The sequence below is a fragment of the Heloderma suspectum genome, chromosome 16 (genome assembly GCF_057233095.1).
Source record: "Heloderma suspectum isolate Gila_16-S chromosome 16, 16-S_ref, whole genome shotgun sequence".
NCBI lineage: Eukaryota > Metazoa > Chordata > Lepidosauria > Squamata > Helodermatidae > Heloderma > Heloderma suspectum.
Genome location: NC_139473.1, coordinates 3,248,519 through 3,272,090, shown reverse-complemented (window position 1 = coordinate 3,272,090; position 23,572 = coordinate 3,248,519). Strand labels below are relative to the sequence as shown.

Below are 23,572 nucleotides of genomic sequence, written 5' to 3'. Positions count from 1 at the left end.
TTTAGAATGGGGGAAATGGCACAAAAGCCGGAAAATTCCCCAAGGATCAGAGTGGTTGGAGGAAAGGGGGCGGGGCCTGAAGAAAGGACGTGGTTGGGTTGGGATCCCAGGATTTGGCACTCTTGCACACTTGACTTAGAGAGCTTCAGTTATTGGAGATATAGAATTGTAATAAATAAATAAATAAATAAATAGGTGGACATATAAGTAGTCATAACAGACACAGTAATAACCTTTGCAAACTTCCCATAATGGTGCATTGTGCTTATTATTATTGATGATGATGATGTAGCCCACCCGCACCAAGGTGTGTCTTGTGTCCTGCACCACCAGCCCTACAAGAGGCCTCCAAGACTAGCCTGCCTTGGGCCTGTCTCACCTGCAGCCTCCTTACCTGTCCTTCGCAAAGATGCTCCGTTTGGTCCTCTGCAACGGCTCCTAACTGATCCAGCAGGGGGCCCCCTCGCGCAGGTCAAGGACTCCTGAGCCGTCCAAACACTACAAACCCCGCCCTGCCTCGGCGCGCCAGCATCAGCCAATAAGCCCGTGAATGCATGCCGGGAGTTGTCGTTTGGCGGGAAGCGAGCGGCGTGATTGGGTGAAAGGTGCGCTTGCGCAGACTGGCATGGGCCCCGCAGCACACGTTCTAACGGACTTCATCTCCCGTGAGCCTTGGCGACAGGAATGTAGTTGGGCAAACTTGTCGCTGCGGCGGAAGGCATGCTGGGAGTTGTCGTTTTGTCGGAAGCGAGCGGAGCGATTGGGTGGTGGGCGCGCTCGTGCAGTGCAGGGTGGACCGGCTCGGCCAGACTCCATCTCCCGTGAACCTCGGCGGCAGGAATCCCATTGGGCGAGCCGGGCGCCGCGGCGAAAGGCATGACGGGAGTTGTAGTTTCGTTTTCTGAGGGGACAAGGAAAATCATGGCGGCGGCTTCTTCCTCAGGCCCGAGTAGGCCCGACGAAGCGGGGCCAACGCTCGGGCCGGCCCCGGCGCTTCAGTATAGCCTCCTGTTGGAGCACTTGGTGGGCGAGAAGCGCGGGCCGAGGCAGGCGCAGGCCTTCGACCCGGCTGCCCTCGGAGGCTTCCCGGCGCCCGCCAAGAGCCCCGAGCAGAAGATGGTCGAGCGGGCCATGGAGAGCTGCGGCTTCAAGGCGGCCCTGGCCTGCGTCGGGGGTGAGAGCGAGAGAAAGACGCGAATTCAGTTCCTTTTAAAGTTGCCTCACAGGCCTAGCGCCGGCCTGCCTTGCGGGGTTGTCGTGAGGGCGAGAGCAAGCTGAGCGCGCGCGCAGCTCTTCTGAAGCCCGCCGGGGGGGGGGGGGGGGCGGTTAAGTGTATGCTTATTTTTTATTGATTTGTATTCATTTACCATTATTTTTAGGCCGGTAAAAACCTTCGTTAACGATGAGACGGTCAAAATTTTCCTTCAGGCCCACAATATAATAGTTGTAACTTTTGCTAATATCTTTTAACAAATCTGTTGTGAACAACAACAACAACAACAACAACAGCACGTCTTCTACTACATATATAAATTATATTGTACCTCTTGGCTTCTGCAATATGAGGGTATAATCAACACTGGCCTACTTTACAGGGTTGTTGTGAAGATGATTCCAAGCTGAGAGCATGTGAAGCCCTCTTAAGCGCCCTGTATAAAGTATGCTTCTTTCTATTTTGTTTTTATTTACTTGATAAAGTACTGCTTATTTTTCTGGGTTTTTATTTATTTAACGTTTTTAGACTGCCTTTCAGGGTAAAACCCATATTAACGATGATACAGTCAGAGGTTTCCTTCAGGCCCAGAATAGATTTGTGGTAGCCTTAGGTTTTGATTTTTGTTATCGCTGTTTTATTGGCATAATTTCATTTCACATAATTTGCTTCCTTTTTTTCCTCCTCCCTCCAAATCCCCTTTCCTTTTGTGTCATACCGTTTAGATTGTAAGGCTGCGGACAGGGACTGGCTTATTTCTTATCTTTGACCTTGGCTAAGGGACATTTTGGCTAAAGGACAGGATAAAAATGATAATAATAATAATAATAATAATAATAATTTTATTCTATATTTTGATTCTTTTTATTGTTCACTGCTCAGGAATCTTGTTAGACACAGACTGGTACATAAAAAAATCTGTTGTGGATATGATTATTACCACTATTCGCTTGTGTGTGTCATCTGTTCCTCTTGGTTTCTGCAACATGAGGGTATAATAAACCTATGGAGCCTACCTTACAAGGTTGTTGTGAGGATGACAACAAGCTGAGAGCATGCACAGCTTTTTTAGAAAGCTGTATAAAATACGCCCATTAATGATGTCAAAAGTTTCCTTCAGGCTCACAATATACTTGTTGTAGTTTTTGTTACACTGTTAAGAAATCTGTTGAGGATTATCATTATTGCTATTATTATTATTACTACCACTGCTGTATATATAAATACTCTGCACATCTTGGCTTCTGCAATGAAGGTATAGTAAACCCTGGCCTCCCTCATGAGGTTGTTGTGAGGGCAACAGCAAGCTGTGAAGCTCTTCTAGAGCCTTGTATAAAGTTTATTAATGATAATGCTGTCAAAAAATTCCTTCAGGCCCACAATATATTTGTTCTGGCATTTGTTATTATATTGGTTGAAGATACTGTATTTATTTAAAAATGTTTATGTACTGCTTCCCATTTAAAAAACAAATCTCAAAACCATTCACAACAAATTATAAAGCACAAAAACATTTCAGATGCAGTCCTATGCAAACTTACTTCGAGTAAGTCATATTGAACTCAGTAGGGATTAATTCTGAGTAGACATGTTCAGGATTGTGCTGCAGTGCTGCAATCCTATAGCTGTTTCCCTGGATGTAAACCCAATTGAACTCAGTGGGACTTACGTCTGGGTAGACATGTATAAGATGTGCTGTAAGACTAAGTTAATAGTTGGGAAAAGCCAAGTAACTTTTTATCAGATCAGGTTGTATTATTATTATTAATAATTGTTATTATCACTGCTACATATATAAATATATTGTACTGCTCGGCTTTCGCAACATGAGGGTATAATAAACCCTGGCTTATCTTGCGGAGTGGTCATAGGAACGACAGCAAGACAAAAAGTACATTATAGCTCAGTGTTGCAGTATGTGGGTATAATAAACACTTACCTACCTTATGGAGTTGTCGAAAGAATGTGGAGTCCCTTTGAAGCACTGTGTAAAAAAAGCTGGCAGAAAGTGTGAAACCACTTATGTTGCATACACTATGTATAACTAAATGGAAGAATTTCAACACCCTAAATAAAGTCATTGCTGTTTGGGAGCAGCTAGAAAATACATTGTTGTTATCAGAACTTGAGTGCTATAAAAACTGCTATATAAAAGCACTGACATAGCACTTTAGAGCATTTGAAGCTCAATGATAGTAATAAAGTGCTATATATGACGTGTATAGCACTTCAGAGGACTCAGCACTTTTCCTTTTACTTCAAAGCCACAGCCTGGCATATCAGTAGCAAAACATTGGGAGGGGGTGTCTCGGGGGGGGGAAGCGATCGGAGCAGCCTGCGGTCAGGAAGCTGGGAAAACGTTTGAGAAATCAAGGTTTCCAGAAGGAAATTTGGAGCTGGTCACAGTTGCATTCACCCTGCCTGCTTTCCCCCCCCTATTTGACAGGGTTTGTGCTGGGAGGTGCCTTTGGCGTGTTCACGGCCGGCATTGACACCAATGTGGGGTTTGACCCCAAGGATCCGTACCGCACGCCCACGGCCAAAGAGGTCTTGAAAGACATGGGTCAAAGAGGGATGTCTTATGCCAAGAACTTTGCTATCGTGGGAGCCATGTTTTCCTGTACTGAATGCTTGGTAGAGTCTGTGAGTAGCTTTCCTATTTTGATCAGATGGTTTCCTGTGTCGATTTATGGCCTAAATCTGTCTTGATCCTGGCCAATGAAAGATCTAAGTTGAACTTTGCTATGTCGCTCACATTTTTAGGGACAATATTTCCTATATACGTTAAATGCCAAGGGTTTCCAGTTAAACGGGTGCTAAAAAGGAATAGTAAAGTCCCTGGGCCCAAAGGGAAATGGTCCAATTTAATCAGTTTATCACATCCCCATTTTCATTTTAAACCCTTCTGGACACCCCATGAAGAATTTGAGCTCCACAGCAATTGTTGCAATAGCTATTGTTTTTAATAGTTAAAAACTTGGCTTGGGCCAGATGTGCTGGGTAAAGTGTGGTGCTAACTGGCAACTGCCCCATTCCGTCCACATCCTCCCAGTGCCCTGAGCTGACAGCCACTCTGAGCTTGCAGCCTCAATCTTCACTAGGACTGTCCCCCTTTATATACATCCCTAAAAGTAGCCAGTACTCCAGAATTTCCCAGCCAGCATGGTTGGGCTGGGAAATGCTAGGAATTGTAAGATTGTTTTCCCCTGTCTAAACATGTGTAGGATCACAGCTTTATTTACTAAATATGTATAGCCACCCTGTAACACAGGTTCTTTGGGCAACTCGCAAAACAGTTACAGCATCAAAAAGACCATGTAAAATGATGAAAACAATTTTAAACTCAAAATGCTTTTTTGGCTTCTCAGCTCAGGCCACTGAATTTATTTTCCCCTCTGAAATGTATGCATGTTAGAATAATGGCACAACCTCTCGAGTAGATGCTGTATGTAAGCTTTGCATGGCTGGTCTTGATGATGTTTCTCGTATCTGTAGTACCGAGGCAAATCTGACTGGAAAAACAGTGTTATGAGTGGGTGCATTACTGGAGGAGCCATTGGCTTTAGAGGTGAGTAGCATTGGCTTGGAGCAGTTGGCAGACTAATCTGGACTCTGGTGGAGACAGACCGTTGCAGGGCCAACTGTTCTTGTGGTCTAGTACAGCCTTCCCCAACCTGGTGCCCCCCAGATGTGATGGACTGCAACTCCCATCTTTCCCAGCCAGCATTGACCCTTCTTCCGTGGGGCAAATATGTTTTTATTCAGGGAGGACTTTGGCCTTGTGAGCCGAATGGCATAGACACTGTAATGGTGCAATTTGCTCAGGTTGTCTCTTTTCTAGATGTTTTAATTACTCGTTTCTATGTTTTCATTGTGGCCGTTTTTATTGTTGAGCACCACTTGGTGGAAACACATTTAACAAACGAATAAGTAAATATCAGTCTGGTGGCTTTCCAAGCATGTAACTTCAGGGAGCCCTTTCCATGTTGACCTGTCTGCCAAGGGAATCCCCTTTGCATAGGAAGCTGCTGTCTACCAGATCAAACCCTTGTCTGTCTATCCCAGTATTGTCTTCTCTGACTAGCAGTGCCTCTCTGGAGTCTCAGGCAAAGAAGGCTCTTTCCTGCCGGGGATCAGCCCTCGGGCCTTTTGCATGCAAAGCATGTGCTGTGCCCACTGAGCTACAGCCCCTCCCTCTGTTTGCCGCAGAATCTTTGTGCATCGCAGAGGATTCTAGAGCAAGTTCCAGGGTATTGTTGGGCCGCACCATTCCACCCCACCCCTAGCGCGGATGCACACTGCAGCTGCCCCTTGCCTGCATAGGTTCAGGCAAGCTGCCTTTGAGGAAAGCTTCTCTGCCATTGCTGATCCTTCCACCTGAAATCCCAGCGTCCCCTGGAACATGGATGAAAAGCCACTGCCGTCGCCTCAGAGCTCAGCTGTTAGAATATAGCTAGTGCTGCATTGTGATACTTGCCTGGCTGGCAAAAGAAAAGCTAAAAATTGTAGAAAATCAGAGTATTGGATCAGCAGGGATGTTTAAGTGCACAAATCCTGAGTGCTAATCTTCCCTAAGGGCATTAAATGGCTCTCTAAACAGCTTCTAACTAAGCTTGTTATGCTGGGCCTGATCGGCTTAAGCTTCCTTCAGGGGGGAACGCAGCTGTTGCCTCGTGATCCCTTCCTGCCTTTCCCCCAAGGGCTGTTGCCTCCTCTGCTGAGTGCTCGCTTTCTTAGGACTGGAAGCTTGTGTAGGTCAGCCTCCAACATCCTCAAGAGCTTCAGTACAATGAAAAAGAGTGACACCCTTTACAGCCATGTGCCAGGGATGCTCTGACTTGGACTCCTGCATTGAGCAGGGCTTTGGACTCCATAGTCTTATAGGCCCTGTTCCAACCCTACTATTCTGATTCTATGATTCTGTGAAGGGGGCTGGGACATGCCTGCTAGTCTGGGTGATCTTTGCTTTCCAGGCCAACACTAAGGCTTAGCTAAAGAATAGAAATTTGAGCATGCACCTTTGTGCTGATAGCGGTCTCCTTTTGCCTTGCAGCTGGCCTAAAAGCAGGTGTCCTTGGATGTGGGGGCTTTGCTGCCTTCTCTGCGGTGATTGACTATTACTTACGGTAGCTGCCAGAGCAACGAGGAACGGCTTCCTAGCATAAAGTCTGCAATGGGCACAGTTATCTTCCTTTTCCTGAACTGCCAGCCGTTGGAGGAAGAGGGAAAGCTTTGTGAGCTGTGTCCTAGAAGGATGGATAGGCATCCAAGCTATGGGCAGTCAGTAAGTAATCTAAGCCAAACGCTCATCAAAAATGGCTGGAGAGGAGCAACTGAGGACTCTGAATCCTTCTGCTGTGTTTGCTATGGCGACTTCTAGCTGCTGCAACCTTGCGTTGGCACTTACCACACACAGAGAGACTTGTAGCTTTGCTACTACATTTTTGGATACAGGAGAAATGGAAACATAACTTATTCCAGGCGCTCTAAAGCGTTTTGATACTAATAAAGTGGGAACAATCTTCCAAAGGCATAGCAAAGATTGTGGGGCTACCTGTTTGTGGGTGAATTTCAAGTTTAACCAAGATGGCTTAGTCAAATTCATTGGGGAGAGACCTGCCCATGACTAATAGTCACGCTAGCTGAAGAACCTCTTTGTTCAGAGGCAGTATACCTGTCTGTACCCAATAGGGCAGGGCTGGCAGTTTCCAAAAGACTGACTTCCTCCTTCTGGAAGAAGCAGACAAAATAATTTATCTGGAGTATGTTCTAAAGCTTGTCTGCATAGGGCTGCCTTCCTAGCCAACATGGCTGGGGATGATGGGAATAGCACTCCAACACGTCTGGAGGGCACCAGGTTGGAGAAGACTAGCATAGGTGGTTGGTTGTACATGAGCGTGCCAGTCACCCCTGTAACCTTGAGGATACAACCTTGGGGCCTACTCGTGCTTTCAGTCTGGAGAGGTGTTAATCCTTGGGGTGGCTTTGCACCGTTGCATACCTCCTCCAAGAGCCACACTGTTTGAGGCTGTTCCAGTTCCTATGCCATAGCCACCGTCTAAAAAAATGTGACTCTGAAATGTATTAAATCCCAAGTGGATTATTAGAAAAAGCAAAGAGAGAGCAATTGGGTTTCTCTCAAACCAGGGGAGCTTCACACAAAAGTGGTACTCTGTAAGCTTAAAATGAATGTCTTCTCCCTTGCAACCTGTGAAACTCTCTGTTGGTAGAATTGGTAATAGCTAGTATAATAATGTTCATGGGGAAATAAAAGCAGCAGCTTCCACCTTCATCCTTAAAGTATCCCCCAAGTAATGGGCGCAAACTAGAAACTAATGGTCTGGGCTGGTTCTGGTCAGAGCTAGATACAACTGAGTAGCTTAGGGCGCAATCCTATGCATGTATAGACAGAATAAAAGGCCTACAACTCCCAGCATGCCCCAGCCAGCTACAGGAGTTGTAGGCCTTTTTTCTGTCTAGAGGCACAGTCCTATGCGTGTTTAAAGGGGATGCGGGTACACCTTGTTAATGTTTAGGCCCCGTTTTCTTACCTCAGTTGTACTTCGTCCTTTTGAAAGGAAAAAGATAAGAGCTCTTCTGGGTCAGACCAAAGGGCTGTCTAGTCTAGCATTTTGTCCACACAGTGGCCAGCCAGATTCCCCAATGGGAAACCCATAAGCAGGACACGAGCGCAATGGCGCTTGCCCGTTGTTGTTCCTGCTGCCTCCGAGACTGGAGGTAGCATAGAGCCATCAGGACTAGTAGCCACTGGTAGCCTTTTCCGCCATGAATTGCTCCAGTCTCCTTTTAAAGCCATCCAAGGGGGGCCCATCACCACGTCTTCCGGAAGCAAATTCCATAGTTTTAGTTCTGAATCGTGTGAAGATGTTCTTTTTGTCTGTCCTGAATCTCCCATGCTTGAGCGTCATTGGACCCACTGGCTTCTAGTATCTTGAGAGGGAGAAAAATTGCTCCCTGTCCCCTTTCTCCACACCAAGCATAATTTTATAGTCCTGTGTTGTGTTACTTGCCTTTTTTTCCTAAGCTAATCAGCCCCCAGACATTGTACCCTTTCCTCGTAGGGGAGTTGCGCCAGCCCCATTGATCACTGGGGTTGCCCTTTTCAGGTGTACAATATCCTTTTTGAGATGTGGGGACGAGAACTGAATATAGTATTCAAAGTGTGGTAGCTCCATAGATTTTAACCCCCACAGCCAATCCGGGTCCTGCTGATAAAAAAGGAAACCGAGGATGCTGCTTAGACGTGGCAAGAACAGCAGGGAATGTCACGGGGGGAGGTGCCGTTTACCCTCAGTGGCATTGGGCTACCTTGGTGCAGCCAGAAGTCAACCAAAATACTCATACGCAGGATCATAAGGAATTGCCTTCTACCAGGTCAGTCTATTTGTCCACCAAGGCCAGTATTAACTGCTCTGATTGGCAGCAGTTCTCCCAAGTCTCAGAGAAGGGTGTTCCCATCACCTGCCGGGGATTAACCCTTCTGCAGGCAAAGCAGGGGCTGCTCTCATAATCAGTGCCACCAGCGAAAGCTGCTGCTAACTAGGGTTGTATTTAGAAGTCCTGCTCTCGGATGCATTACGGAGTGGAAAGGAAAATAGACTTGGAAGTGGATCCATGAAGTGACACCCAGCAGGAGGGTGGAAGAACACCGCCCATCCTGGTGTTCCCATGGCAACCGCACTTGTCGCCTAGGAGAATTACTGCCGTTTCCAAGTTGAATAATTAAGCTTTCACGCTCCCCCCTCAACCCCACTCCCTCCCCACTCTTACTGGCAGAGCCAGCGCTCCACCACTGACCTACGCCCCCATCTATTACTCCTGTAGTGCGGCATCATGTCTAAACTTGAGCCTGTCCAGTTACTCCAAAACCTTCTTTGACCCTCTGATCTGGATACAAGTGACAGTGCCCCTGGAGTAATTTGTGCAAATGTTTGGGCTCTGTATTTTATTAACTTCATTGTCTTTTAAATCTGCTCACATGGTTTACATCCATTTTAAAGTTTTGTCATCTACAGGGAGAAAAAAAACCTGCAACATAACACAACCAAATATATATATATATATATATTATATATATCCTTAAACAAGTCAATTATCAGTCAACAGTTTCTAGTCTAGCTGTAGCTCCAGGCGTCCCAGTCTCCCCTGCCCCGCTGTCAGGGGGAAAATAAAAAGAACAAGTGCAGTTGTTTGGGGTGGGGTCTATGCTGGTATGAGACCGAGGGAGCAATCCTATGCATGTTTAGACAGAAAAAAGACCTAGAGCTCCCAGCATTCCCCTGGGAGCTCTAGGACTTTTTTCTGTCTAAATATGCATAGGATTGCACTGTTAGACAAGCAGAGCTGGAGAATTGGGTTTACATATTCATAAGAATTAGTCCAGCTGCAATAGACACACAGGTAGATGCAGATCTACAAAGAGCTGCTGTGCAGTAGGGTAAAAAAACACAACCTGGGCTGGCTACTAAATCCAGCACCCAGGCATGTAAAATATTTCTGGTCCCTGAATGGCGCCATGTCACCTTCCATTGCCCATGTGGAAGTGTGACGGAAGCCACTGAACTAACACGCAGGGCTGGGCGTTGAAGTACCTTCTTTGGCAAGGGGCTCTACGTGGGACTGAGGGCAAAGTGATCGGGCTGTCCTGCCGCTTAAATCATTGCTGGTTTCTGTTTGGCACCAGGGGTGGGTGGGGTGGAAATCAAGAATGCAGAGCCTCGCTAAGGAACAAGGTGACAACGCTGGTAGGGAAGCAGGCCTCCCCTGCATCCAGCCCCATAAGGGGAACTGGAACCTGCTAGCCACTGCAGACTCCAGCACAGATGGTGGAGGGGAAGCTCTGTTTCTGTCAGCTAATTGCTTTTAAAATACGGAAAGAAAAGGACGTGCAAAATGAGTGGCTGTTGTGCCGATCCATTGTTTCAGCTGATTTTGAACAAATTGGGAGGCGGGTTTGGTAAGACACCGGATTTGCTGTTGATCTACTGTCAAAGTGGGTGGACTACCTATTCCCGTGGCGCTTTCGAGGAGTGCAGTCCCTTGGCTGATCAGACCCAGCCTGTTGCACCGAGAAAGTGGGAGCCTCCAAGGGCTGAAATGGCACCTTTGCATACTACCTGAGCCTTCCTATTTGAACCCTGTAAGCAGCGCTGGTTGAGACATGGCGAAGCTGCTTTTCCACACCCACCCCTGGGGGAAGGCAGCCCAACTCCCCCAAGCTCACAGTTGTGCCCGATTATATCAGGAAGAACCCATGCTGAGATGGGGCTAGGAAATGTATCAGCTGCCTCTTCGGCAGGGCTTGGGTGGTGAGGCCTGCAGACCTTCTGCTCCCCAGCTAAATACTCTTTGGGGAATGTTCAGTTGCCACCATAAGACCTGCTCTCCTTTGTAAGGATTAAGACTGAATTAGTCCCAAGAGAAGTTAACCATAAATAAACTGAAGGAGACAACAGAGCTGGAGATAAGATATACTTTCTCTCTCCCTCTCTCTCTCTCTCTCACACACACACACACACACACACACTGCATCCAGCCACGTCTACGACTAGCAAACTAAGCCACCACTTCTTCACTTTGCTGCCATCAGGGTACCTTTAAAACTTCTTTACAGTATGTAACTGGGGGGCAAAGCCCGTCTTCACCTCCCCAGCCTGCACAGCTACAAAGCCAACAGGCAGGAACTGCAAGATGAAACTCTCCAGCATATCAGCAAAAAAAGGAAACCTGGACTTAAAAAAAAAAACCAAACGGCCAAACAATGCCACCTTCAGCTCACTGTCCTGAGTGCTTTCAGACAGGCTGGCTGGTGGTGGAAAGAGATTGCAGAGTTCAGCTCCTGGATCCACCATCTGCACAACCAGGCAAGGCAAAGTGGAGAGCATAGGCCAGAAAAAAAAGTGGGTGGGGGGAATGGAGCCCTTGGTTTCTTTTAAGCCTCTGAAGCAGGAAAATCCAAGCAAGCACCATACATGCAAGCCATGAGGAAGAGGGGGTGAAGAGGACAAGCATCATTGCAGGCTGCAAGCTGGGGCAAGACAGGCTGGAAGAAGAGGAGGGACTTGGCTGCAGCGAAGCTCTGTTGAACCCAGAAGATGGCAACTTTTTGGAAAGAAACATATAGGCTGTGAAGGCAGTATCTCCAACCCTCATCCACCGCTCACTTCCTTTCCGCTGTCCAATGAATATACGTTAAAAGCTACTCCTGAAGACGGAAAGTATGAGAGACGTGGGCTACTGTACAGGAAAGGAGTGCAGTGCTAGTAAGGAGGATCGAGGCTGTGTGGGTGGGGAGTGTACAAAACTGTCCCAAGTGGTGCAGGCACGGTACACCCCAGGACGGCGCAATATCCCCAGCAGCACCAGCGTCCAGAGTCATCTGGAGTCTGCACTGCACCACTCTGTTTAGAAAACGCAGGTCGCCGCTCGGCCGCAGAGCTGGGGGCTACACATCTGTGGAGAAGTACAGTGCAGTGCGTTTGAGCTCGGCGAAGGAGACGGGCGTGTGCTGCAAGTAATAAAGGAGAACTTGGACCTGCAAAAGCCACAAAGAAGTGAGTTAAAACGGGATTCGAACACACACACTGACAAACACGTTGCCATTCTGGAAGCTGCCAACCAGTTCCTCAGAGGGCAGCTCATTATAGCAGGACATTTCTTCTAATGGGAGTCTCTGTGGAAGTCACATGTGCCATCAGGTGAAGCAACGGGGTGGAAAGTGCAGCAGGGACAGGTGTAACCCAAAGGCCAGCTTTTGGAAAAGCTTAGTACACACAGTTGGAGTTGCAACTCTCAGTATTTAAATCAGCCCCTCCATTTGGAGATCCCAGGGGGAATTTGGGTGAAGGCACGTAAAGAGAGCAATGGGGCTGGTTCCAAAATCCTCTTTGCGCTCAATTCAAGTGTAGTTTTTCATCTCTTGGGCCAAGTTCTGCCAAAAACAAACTCATTCTTGCAACTCTGTAGGAGAAACTGGCTGTTTCACATCACTGATTGGCCGGTGTTGTCACCAAAACAACACAGCAGGTATGTTGGAAGCTGCCCACTAAGCTTGAACCCCTATGGAAACCCTAAAGTGGGTTAAAAACATTCCCCACAGCTTAAAGGGGTCAACTTTTAAAAGTTGGACTTTTAGGAGTTAAAAGAAAAGGTGCACAGGCTGCCTGACACAAAGGGCAAGGCCAACAGCCAAGCTGGTGTTCTGATTTCCTGGCCTGTACGTCTGTCTCGCAAACAGAAGGGAGAAAGTGGGGCTCACGCTAAGAGCCTGCTGTGCCCACTCTTCAAACATTACTGTCCATCTTTGCGCTACAAGGATCTGAGTTCCAACTGCGAGCGCTCCTGTTTTGCAGCTCAAGGTGATGTTTGAACCTTTGCCCAGAAGAGGGTGCTTTCTTGATCTCAGCATTCCCACCCACCCCCGGCTCTCTTGGCCAACTCAACTCGGCCGCCAACCCTCCAGTGTGTTCTTTGCTCTCCTCCTCCCCGTACCTGGGCCATTACGTCGTGGGACCAGATGTCCGAGGCCAAACTCAGGTGTCCTTTGCTTTCCTCAGACGGTCTCAACAACGTTGGGCCAAACACGGTGGCCAGGTTGTGCAGAGACATTTTGTTGACGGGCTCCTTCTCGGCAACTCTGTGCAAAGAAGAGGGGGCCGTTGCAAAGGCTCTCGCGGTTTTGGCACGGCCTCCAAGGTTGGCTACGCTTTTCTGGCAAAACCCGGTGGGAGGGAAGGATGGGATTTCTCGCCTTTCCCCAGCTCCGTTTGTCTCCCTTCTGCAGAAAGCAATCGCGATGCAGGCCTCCTCCCAGCTCCACATTCCCGCCTTGACGTGGCACTGTCCCTTTCTCCCGCAATCCCTGGCTTGGTCCCTCCTGCCCAAAGTTTTGGCTCTGGAAACCATCCAAACCCACCCCACCCCCAGCACACCTTCCCCCGGAAACTACTGCTGGCCACCATTGGGCTCCGCCAGCCATCACCTTGGAAACTGGCATCAAAATATTGCCATGTTAGGAGACAGCTGTGCTGCTGTTTCCCCCTCCCTGCCCCCATGAACACAAGCTGAGCATGGCTTGAGCCCTGTCCAGAGCAGCAGATGCGAGAACAGGCTGTGCCCTCTTTGCAGAGCAAGGAGCCAAATGGATTTTCCTTCAGGCCACATCGATGAAACTCCACCCCACACCCTTACTCTGGCTCCATCTTGTTCCTTTCTCTCCCCCCGCCCCCAGGTCTCTTCCTCCCTGCCTGGTTCTTAACAAAGTGGAGGGGTGGGGGTGGGGAACATGCCAGTAACACAAGATTCCAGTCCCCGATTCCGAAATTCCCCATGGTGTGTTTTTGGGCCAGCCCGGCGCACCGCCAAGCCGCAGCTCCTCCAACGATTCTGTGTCCTCAGCAGAAGACCACGACCTGAGCGAGGAGGACAGTGGGGCTGGAGCGCAGTACACAGCCAAGCCGCAAGGAATCAGGCGGGGGGGGGGGGGCTGCTTGCTGAGCAAGGAACGGTGCCCCCTCCTTTAATCCCTCTCCCTTCTCCCCTTTCGGCATCTAGGCACTCAGCGAATACTGCTCTGCAGCCTGTAAGCAGTTCCTTATGGGATTAATTAACAGTCCATCTACTTGCACTTGCTATGCAATCACTTCGCTCTGCAAAGGAGGCGAATGGAGGACAGATGGAGGCTGTTTGCCTTGCTGCATGACCTGAAGTCTCCCCCGCCCTGAGGCTGGGGGGAGAGGGGCTTGCTGGTGAGATGCAAAGAACCTCACAACCAAAGGCAGAGCCTGTCCAGGAATTGGGGAGCCTCCCCAGGCCTTTTTTTTTTTTTTGGAGGGGATGCCCCATTTTTGGAACACCCTCCCCCCAAGGAAGCTCACCTGTTTGTTACCTTTTCGGCACCAGGTTGAAATCATTCGATCTGCCCTAACTTCTTGAGATACTCTTTTAGACAACAGTTTTCATCCTGCCGCCCCTGGTTTTGTTTCGAATTAATCTTTATTTTTGCTCTGCCAATGTTTTTGGCTCATTGATTTGGGTCATATTTGCCCAAGGATTTGGCTTGCAGACCTGGGAACCTTTCTGGTCTCTGTTTCTGATTAAGAGTTCTGGAGAAGTCAAAAGCTTGCACATTTTTGTGGCGTTTTGCTTGGTCCTAATATAGGTGTTGCCCAACTGTGGATTTTGAGTATTTTCTCATTGATAACCTAAATGGTGATCATTGTTTGTTTGTTCTGGCTCAGGATAAAAATGTATAAAACAAGACCGTTGAAATGTCCATCAACATGGCCCTACACTCTGGCCCAACCCGAAGACCCACGTTCCCTGTGTGCAGACTAACTCCCCTGTTCTCAAGGTGGGGGGCTTACCTTTTCAAGTGTTCTAGCAGAAAGAGGAATGTGATGAGGTTGGGGTCTGGAAGTGAGCGTAAAAGGTGCATCATGCAATTCTCCTTGGCCGACGGGTCAGAAAGGGCTGAAGATGAAAGAGCTGGCGGTGAGAGGTGGAAAGAGTTGGCAAACAGACACCCCAGCCATGGTGGAGAGGTGCATATATATCCCAAACCCCAGGGCTGCAATCCCCACACTCACAGGATTCAGCACGGGGCAGCAGATAATGCTGGATTTGGGGTGGCAAGACCCGGCTTCGAGCCCTCAGTCGGCCACAGAGCTTTCTAGGCCGAGTCGAGCCAATCACATCCTCTCCGCTTGGTCTACCTCAAAGGGCTGTTGTGAAGGTCCTTTTAACTTGAGATACCGGGAGTTGAGCCTGGGCCATTCTCTATGCCAGCCAAAGCAGGTGCTCTTAACAATGAACCACGGTCCCTCTAATAAAACAGGATAACCCCCTGCACATTGGCCTGAGTTCCTTGGTGGAAATGCAGGGTAGAAAATGTGCTAATGAACACTAAAAGAGGGGTTGGACTCAACTGTAATTTGGAGCTATGAAGGCGAGGGCAGGTGATGCATTAGCTAGTCTGCCTGTACCAGGCGTTTCTTTCTATTTACTTACTTAGGGTGCAATCTTATGGATGTCTACACAGAAATAAGGCCTACAACTCTCAGCATCCCCCAGCCATGCTGGGAGTTGGAGGACATATTTCTGTGTCCCAAAACAGAAGAGAAAATGTTCTCATGTGCCTAAAAACACTTCTGTCCAATGCATTTTGGAAAGAAATTCCCTCGGAGGCCGCTTATCTTTCTCCAAATGTGTCGAAGAGAATCCTCCCAATGCCACTTCTGTTCTAAAACGCTCCGGTGCTCCTTCTGTCTTAAAATCTGAAGAAACGTCAGAAGGGTTCTCTGTGACACATTTGGAGAAAGATAAGTGGACCCCGAGGAAGGAAACTTCCAAAACGTGTTGGACAGATTTTTTTTTCCCAGGCACCTTGAGAACATTTTCTCTTCTGTTTTGGGACATGTAAGTGCCCTCCCCTCTTGCTGTTCCTTATTTCTGTGAAGTTGTTGTTGTTCAGTCGTTCAGTCGTGTCCGACTCTTCGTGACCCCATGGACCATAGCACGCCAGGCCTTCCTGTCCTGCGCTCATGCACTGAAATGCACCCTTACTGTATTTATATAACTGCCCCATGACAACACTTCTCTGGGTGGCTGACAGAACAAATCCAGCAGAAAAAATGCAATATAAAGCCATTAAAAACTGAAAGATTTAGAACATGCAACATTGCCGGGGCACCCAGCCCTCACTCCCTTGGAGACCTCTCTAAAGCCCACTGGGTGGTAGATTCCATCAGGCCATCTCCCAGGACTACTTGCTCTGTCTTGTGGTCCTGACCACGGTCCCTCCCTGCCACCCCGAGTCCTGAGCTATACTCTCCTGCACGAAGAAAACACCTCCGAAGTCTGCTCTCTGCCACCACGTGGACATACAAAGCGTCTTACCGATCCCCTCCATGAAGGCAGGGTAGAGCCGATCTGTGAGAAGGGGCTCGGGGAGCTCACGGAAGTAGAGCTTCAGGGTGCCTGCAATAGCGTTGATGTCCATGTCGCTCAGCATCATCAGGATATCTTTGCTGTCTATAGCAGAGTTGAGATCAAGCCCGGTTTTAAAACAATTTTAAAAATAAGGACGTAAGAATACGCTGGCTGGGAATTGGGTGCCAGTTTGGAGAAAGCGAGCCAATGCCATCTCAGCCCAGTATCGTCTCCTCTGACCCAAGCAGTGGGTCTCTGGCAGAGAAGGGCACTTCCCATCACCTGCTGCTGGATCCTTTTAACAGGAGATGGAACCTGGGATTTTCCCTGTGCAAAGCAGGGGCTCTATCCCCTTTCCGTCAAAGAACGGCCCTGTGAGATCAGAGTACAGTCCAGTGAGCTCATTGCTCTTTGCTTGCATTCAGCAGTCTGGCTTCAAAACTTTAAGATGAGGTGATAGTTGCTAGCTTACTTGGCTTTACATAATCATTCAAAAAGGACCGGACAAATTCACAGAGGCTTGGTTTGCAATTAAGTTGTTGGCTTTCTACCGTCAACTGCCCTGTGGGACAGACCCTTATGAGCTGTTCTTTTTAATATTGTTTTATAATTTTTTTTAAAAAAAACTTAATGGAGCGGTGTTTTACTCGGTAGGATTTTTTCCTGAATGGCAGGACAGAAATAATTACAACAAATAATATCACGTCCATGTTCAGAGGAAGTCTACATCTGAACGCCAGATGCAAACACACTGAGGAGGGGGCTACCCCAGAAGCATCTGGCTGTCCCCTGCCAGAAACAGGGCACTTGGGTGGCTGCACCCTTTGAGCCAATAGGGCTCTTCTTGTAAGCATGAACCCCACTCCGAGATGAGCAAGGAATGAAGACACAAGCTCTCTTTTTCCCCCAAGAGCGGCAGCCAGCCACAAAGAGGCGAGAAAAAACTCACTGGAGTCAAAGGCAGCTTTCAGGGCCTGGATGTCAGTGGCCACCCCTGAGATCCGGTAGATGCCCACTTCATCGATGCCACGCTTCTCGACTTCCTCGACACACTGGCGCACAATGTATGGCACTTTGGAACGCTCACGCCTGGCGGAAGGGGAGGAGAGACAGACATGGATTGGGAGAGCTCAAATTACTACTACTACTATTATTAGAAGCACCCCAAGGAAGTCAGGCCCTTGCAGAAGCTGCCCGCCTCTTCTTTGTGTCTGCTGGCTGGAGGAAGACACAGGGAGATTTGTGGCATCTGTCCTACAGAAAGTCGCCCCAAGCGGCTGATGTGGAAACCGTAAAAAAGGAGAGAGAGAAAGAGACGCTGCAGCTTAGCCTAACTGGATGTCTGCTGTTTTCTCTTAATCCCAGACAGGTTAGCTCAGCTGTGGTTATGCAGGGATAAGAAAGGCCTTCAGTTTATGCTCAGAGGCACTCTCTGGTCTAGTTATAGTAAGCGTACTGGTTTCAGCATTGAAACCAGGGTCTAGGAGCCAGGACTTAACGCAGGTGAAGCCCTGCCCCCTGTTTTGGGAAGGGGGCTAGAGCCCCAAATGGGCAACAGACCTGAGGATGTTCCCTTCCCCCAGGGGGAATCCTGTTACATCAGTCACACTGTCTGCCAGTCTGTTTCTGGGCACAATTCAGTGTGCCGGTTACCACTTTTAAAACTGCAAATGGCTCAGGACCAGGATACCTAAAGGACCACCTCTTCCCCTATAGGATTCTGCCTGTCCACTGAGTTCCTCTGGAGGAGCTCTTTTATGTTTCCGGCCCCCATATGAGGCATAGTTGGTGGGAACGTGCAAGAGAGAGTTCCCTCACTTGTGGCACCATCCTTTGGAACTCCCGGCCTCAGGAGATCCAGGTAGCCCCTTTTCCTGGTGGCATTTCGCCACTGCCTGAAAACTTGTTCTTTGTTTAGGCAGAGTTTTGGGCCTGCACATTTGGTAATTCTGCCAATTAACCTTTAGATTTTGCCAATTAGTCTTCAGGTTTTGTGGGTTTAGTTCAATATTTCATCTGCCACTCCCCTGTGCCCATTTGTGACTGCTTTTTTACATGTATTTTGTCAGCCCTTGAGCCGCTCCCTCTTGAGCGAGGAGGGCGGGATATAATCATTCCTAATAAGAAAGAACCAATCACTGCAAGCATCACCTCCCCAACATGCCGAGTCCCCCCCACCCACACACACCATCCCCTGCTGGCCTCCCACAGACCCAATCTCAACGTACTTGGTGACGACGCTGATTTTTACCCCAAAGACTCCCGTTTGCTTTTTTGATGGGGTCCTTTTCAGGCTCATGTCCCGGCTGGTGAACTTCATAGAAAACTCCACTTTGATCTGTGAGGGAGATGGCCCAAAAAAAAGCCGGGATCACGCACTGCGACAGGGAAGCGGTCTTCCTTGCTCCGTGGAGGTGGGAGACCGTCCCAGAAGGGGATGCTTAACGCAGGCAAGGGAGTGGGAAGGAATCTGGGGACAAGCGCTGCGGGGAGAGGGATGGCATGCACCTTTCTCCTCCTTACCCCATTCATCTCGATCACATCCATGTGCCAGTTCTTGGTCTGTACCGTCTGGGGGTCCAGCTGCAAAGGGAACCAGAGAGAATGAGATCTTAAAGGCCCACCCTACATAAGGCAGATCTCTCAAGAGCGGCGCCACAAACAACAAAGAAGCAGGAGAAGGTAGGGTAAAGCAGGGGGCCCCCAGCACCGAGTCTGCCCGCACCCACAAAACTCTACTAAAGAAAAAAATCCCCTTTTTAAATGTATGTACATGGTTTTGTATATATGCATATGAAATGCACACACCTTTCTAGCAATTATATGTAGGCTTCAACAAAAGCAGACCAAATAATTATCCATTTGAAAGTGGCGTTTACATGTCCCTTGTTCAAATGTTGAAAGCGCTGTAAGGTCCTCAATCCATTGCATTATAGGAGGTGAGTGTTTATCCTTCCAATGTTGTAAGATCAGTCTTTTAGCTATCAAGAGGGCATGGAGAATCCCTCTACACTGACCACTGTTGATTCCCATGAAGCAGGTAAATCATTTCAAAGAGCGTGTAGAACAGTGAATATTAAAAGATTGTTCCAGTACAGTACACTTTATCTGTGTAATTGCCTCCTCCCAAAAAGAAGTAACTAATGGGCCCTGCCAAAACATAGGTTTAAAAGAAGCATTAGCTGTATCACACTGCCAGCAATTAGCCGAATTAGACAATCCCTTATTAAAGAGACGTTGCAGTATCTGATAGACACAAAACAAATGTTTTTGCCGAATAAGATGCAGCCTAAAATCCACAGACATGATAGGTACAGACATACAGACACCAAAGTGGCAAGCCACTGATGAGGCATTTTGTGGTGGTGCCCACAGCATGGTCTCAAATTCCCAAATGTGCCCACGGGTCCAAAAAGATTGAGGACCTCTGATGTAAAGCTTGTGTGTGCGTGCGTGCACGTGTGGGAATCCAGTTTACCAAGCCTCTATCATCAGCCCTTCTGAGTATATTTGCTACTGTGACAGATGCACCAGGACAGAGACCAAATCAACGCAGCAAGATAGGTCGTTTATGTATTTAAAGATTCTGTTCCACCACCCAAAAAACAAACACACACTGAGTACTGCAGAGGTTTATGAAGATACAGTTAAAGGCTTTGATTTAACCAACTGTAGATTTACATCATATCCGGTGTGCTGCAATTCTGAGGGAACCCAGAAAAAGGGGGAGAATGTGGTACTGAGCTTGGAATTCAGCTGAGAATCACAGCTTTCAGCATTTTTTTTTAAAAGTAGGATTCTAGTCCTTAGGGCTGAAATACTCTTGGAAGCATGTGGGCAACACTTGCTAAAATCTCAGAAGCCAGAGAGGCAGCTGAATAGATTTACCAGTGGTTGGGGGCAGAGTTTCTTTGTCACGGCAAAAGAAAGTAGACCAAACAGGGAAAAAACTGCATCCTAAATTATGCAAAATAGGGACATTCGCAAAATCAGGGATACTAGTTGACGAATTCTGTTTTTCTCAGTGGAGATGTAGGCTTTCACTGCCTGATTGGCTTCCTTTGGCTTTCCACAGGCCCTGATTCTAGGCTGGCAACAACCAAACCGAAACGCAGCCCGATACCGGGGCACTGGCCCTGCTAATGGAATGGTTCTACAGTGGCAGGGCTTTCTAGGAGCTGGCATCATGCAACCAACGCGTTCAGACAGATGTGGGCTGCCTTTGGGGCCGGATTTCAGCCACCATCCAACTGCAACTGTGGGTGCTTAGTCGGTTTCACAGGCAGGTGCAGCGCTTGCTCCCAGGGTAGCTAAGACAGGCCGGAAAAGAGAGAGAGATCTGTTTCATAATATGCCAAGAAATGCTCCCATGATTCCCATGAATCATATTTCTGGACAGAGATTCCTAAAATAAAGTAGGGCACGTCTTCCACACGGCCCCAAGGACTATTTGTGGTCTCCTGGGAAAGCCAGCAGAGGCAACTTTCCAGAAGGCCTCCACGTCACACGCTCTCAGAGCGGGGACTGTCTCAGCTGTGAATCAGCTCAGCTTTGAGCGCTTTCCACGAGGGGCCCCTGTGACTTTCCCAGGAGCTGGAGTCTCTGCAGAAGACGAAGGGAAAGAGGGAAATGGACAGCAGACCAAGCGCTGTGGGACAAGCTTGGCCAGTCTGGCCGGAAGACAGAGCTCAGATCTTGATGACCTTAATGATTCTGTGTGAGCCATCTTCACACATTACGTTGTGCTTAAGCGGCCACCTCAAGGCACATCACACAGGCACGTGTCACAGAGCTGGGATCCATTTGGGCCCCTTGTTGAGTGTTATACCAGGTGGCAAGCAAGGGTCTTATGTTGCATCATTTGTGAAATGACACTCAGTGAGATGCTCGTGCTGTTACCAAATGCCATGGGGAGAGCAAAGTTCGTGGGTCAAATCTGAACTGTCCCGGGACCCAATCCACAGATGGCCCCCCTTTCCCCAACCACGGATCATTCAGTGGTTCCCCAGCTTTTCCGTGTCCCCCCCCCCCTTCTGAATTGTTGAGCTGCGCCTCCAACGGCTCGTAGTTGCTGGCATTAAGAGCTTTTACGCTAAAATAGGTTGGTATTTTGTTTTTTTGTATTTTGACCCTGCCTCTTTGCCTCTGGCTTCACCCCTTTTGCCTTTGGCCCCACCCACCTCTGGAATGCAGCCCCGAAATAAATTTGGACTTCGGGGTGAAAGAGGTTTTCACCCCTGCCATAGTGGATGCAGAATTCAGCCGTCCAGCATAGAAACCTGCCTTGGAGCTAGTCAGAGGAGGTCTTGGGCAGAGAGGGACCTTTCTTACAACAGCTATACAAGGTCTCAGGGCAGAGGAGGTTGCAGACCAGCCACCCCCGGGAACTCACCCGGCCACCTCAGTGCTTCCTTTCTGGTGCACCATCACTAAACCCTTTCCAACACTTTGGGCATATTTGTTCCAGCAGGCTGTACTGAGGGAGATGAAAAGGGGAGGCGGGGCCATTCCACCAGCCCCGCTGATTTTTTCTCTTCCCTCCCCATCTGTTTTTCCTTGTGTGTCATATCTTTTTAGAATGTAGGCCTGCAAGGCAGGGACCATCTTGTTTTACTGCTATACATAAGCCGCTCCAGGAGCCTTTTTGGCCGAGGAGCAGGATAAAAACACTTCAAATAAAGAATAAATAAAAGGCATTTTCTATTTAACCCAAGCACTTAAATTTCAAGAGTTTTCCCCCCTGGGGCCATGCTGGCTGTTTTCTCCCACTCGCTGCCAATGTTGGATGCCTTTTAAAAACACAACCGTCTAACCCAAATCCAGAGGTTCGAATGGCTTATTTTTTATCATAGAGTCGCCTGGTTTGCGTGCAACAACAACCCAGGGAATGGGTTAAGTATGGTTTGTTGTTGCATCATAGGTTGTCGTTACGTCCAAACCCTGCCCTATGGTTTAACTATGGGTTGTTAACCACAAACAACTCAGGAAGAGGACCCATGGTTTGTTGTTGGGTTGTGAGCTCTGGGTTGTTTGTGGTTAACAACCCATTTTTAAACCATAGTGCAAGGTTCACACATAATGACAACCCACGATTCAACAACTACCCATACCCAACCTGTACTGTGGGTTGTCGTTATATGCGAAGCAGGTCATTATCTTGGGTGTTCTCGGGCAGAAAGGCAAGGCGTTCGATATATCATGGAGATGGCAGGGGAGGCACTTTGTTCTTCAGACCTGAGCTCCCCTGTCCCAGGCCATCTTCAGGAGGTGGTGCCACCACACGTGTTCAGCACGCAGCTGCCGCATGTGGCTCGCAGATTCAAATCCCATGCCAAGCCGGCTCCTGTAGGGCACACGCGGTTTCCCCCGGGGTGCCTGGTATCTCGGGAGAAGCAATCTGAGCAGAGACGTCAGCGGGGATGTGGCGCCGCAGACTGCCGAGAAGCACGCGCAGCCGATCTCCACAGCAAGCCAGCAAGCAGCAGACGCTACCCAAGCTCCGTTCCTCCCACATTCGAGTCCCATCTCCGAGGCTGGAGGCAGCGCAGGGAGGAAGACAAGAAAGCAGCAGAAGGCAGGGGGCGAGAGCCCCGCACAGAGCCATCAGGGAAGAAAGGCACCCCTGCTTTGGAGCCTGGAGATGGATAAGCGTTTCTGCCCCCACCCCTGAGGAGGCTGGAGGTAGTTTGAAGGAAGACTGGTTGCCCACAGTGCGCGCACATGCATCCCAGTGTCATCTTTAGGACTGAACAGATGTTGCGGGTTGCTGTATTGTTTCAAAACCCCCCCCCCAGAACCTCCTTGATCAGAATGTTAAGAGTCGGAAGGGGCTTTGGACATCATCCACTCAGCCCCCCTGCTCAGTCCGGGGATCTTGCCACAACAGCATCCCTGACAGATGGCCGCCACGCCTCTCCTTAAACACTTCCAGGGGAGGAGAACACCCCCACCCTGGCAGACACTCCATTCTACTGTGAAACAGCTCTTACCATTAGGAAGTTTCTCCCAACGTTTAGCCAAAATCCGTTTCCTTGCACTTTCCACCCACTGGTTCTATTCCTGCCTTCTGGAGCAAGAGAGAACAAATCCATTCTGTCTTCTCCACGGCAGCTCCTCAAAAGCAACAGCACGACAAAAAAGATGTGCGGACTCCCCGCCCCTGCCCTCTGGCGAAGCAATTTCTTCCCTGAAGCACCTTCATCTCCCCCCACCCCCAAAAGGGTAAGTCTGTCTCCAGCAGCAAGCAAAAACACAACCAGGGCTGTCAGCCGATTAAAGAATGTCCACATTGATGACTCCGTTCCCTTTGAACTGACTGACTGATTAGCCAGTACAGGTAGAGGTCTTTTGGAGATGCCGAAGGAGGTATGGGAAGACTTACAATTTAACAGGCAAAAAAGCGCCATGGTT

The 23,572-nt window shown here is 48.7% G+C and overlaps 2 protein-coding genes across 4 annotated transcripts in view; one reads left to right on the top strand and one right to left on the bottom strand.

Annotated features, from left to right (window-relative positions):
• Positions 1 to 896: 896 nt before the first annotated feature.
• Positions 897 to 21,835, top strand: TIMM22 (translocase of inner mitochondrial membrane 22). 2 transcript variants are annotated; one of them, XM_084823180.1, is made up of 4 exons: positions 897 to 1,174; positions 3,660 to 3,856; positions 4,709 to 4,781; positions 20,238 to 21,835. In XM_084823180.1, the coding sequence occupies exons 1-4, from the start codon at positions 922 to 924 to the stop codon at positions 20,303 to 20,305; spliced, it is 591 nt and encodes a 196-aa protein (XP_084679306.1). In that variant the 5' UTR covers positions 897 to 921; the 3' UTR covers positions 20,306 to 21,835. The 2 variants fall into 2 exon arrangements, with proteins under 2 accessions (XP_084679306.1, XP_084679305.1); XM_084823179.1 differs by lacking the exon at positions 20,238 to 21,835 and adding an exon at positions 6,267 to 7,504.
• ABR (ABR activator of RhoGEF and GTPase) overlaps positions 10,816 to 23,572 on the bottom strand; it is a 112,306-nt gene continuing 99,549 nt past the window's right edge. Inside the window, exons 17-23 of one of the 2 annotated variants that reach the window (XM_084823178.1) lie at positions 18,686 to 18,745; positions 18,391 to 18,500; positions 17,112 to 17,251; positions 16,130 to 16,264; positions 14,599 to 14,719; positions 12,725 to 12,869; positions 10,816 to 11,768 (exon numbers count right to left, since the gene is read on the bottom strand). In XM_084823178.1, coding sequence (XP_084679304.1) covers positions 11,679 to 11,768; positions 12,725 to 12,869; positions 14,599 to 14,719; positions 16,130 to 16,264; positions 17,112 to 17,251; positions 18,391 to 18,500; positions 18,686 to 18,745 — 801 coding nt within the window. In that variant the 3' untranslated portion in view covers positions 10,816 to 11,678. The remainder of the gene's footprint in view (positions 11,769 to 12,724; positions 12,870 to 14,598; positions 14,720 to 16,129; positions 16,265 to 17,111; positions 17,252 to 18,390; positions 18,501 to 18,685; positions 18,746 to 23,572) is intronic. The other variant, XM_084823177.1, reaches the window with a different exon arrangement.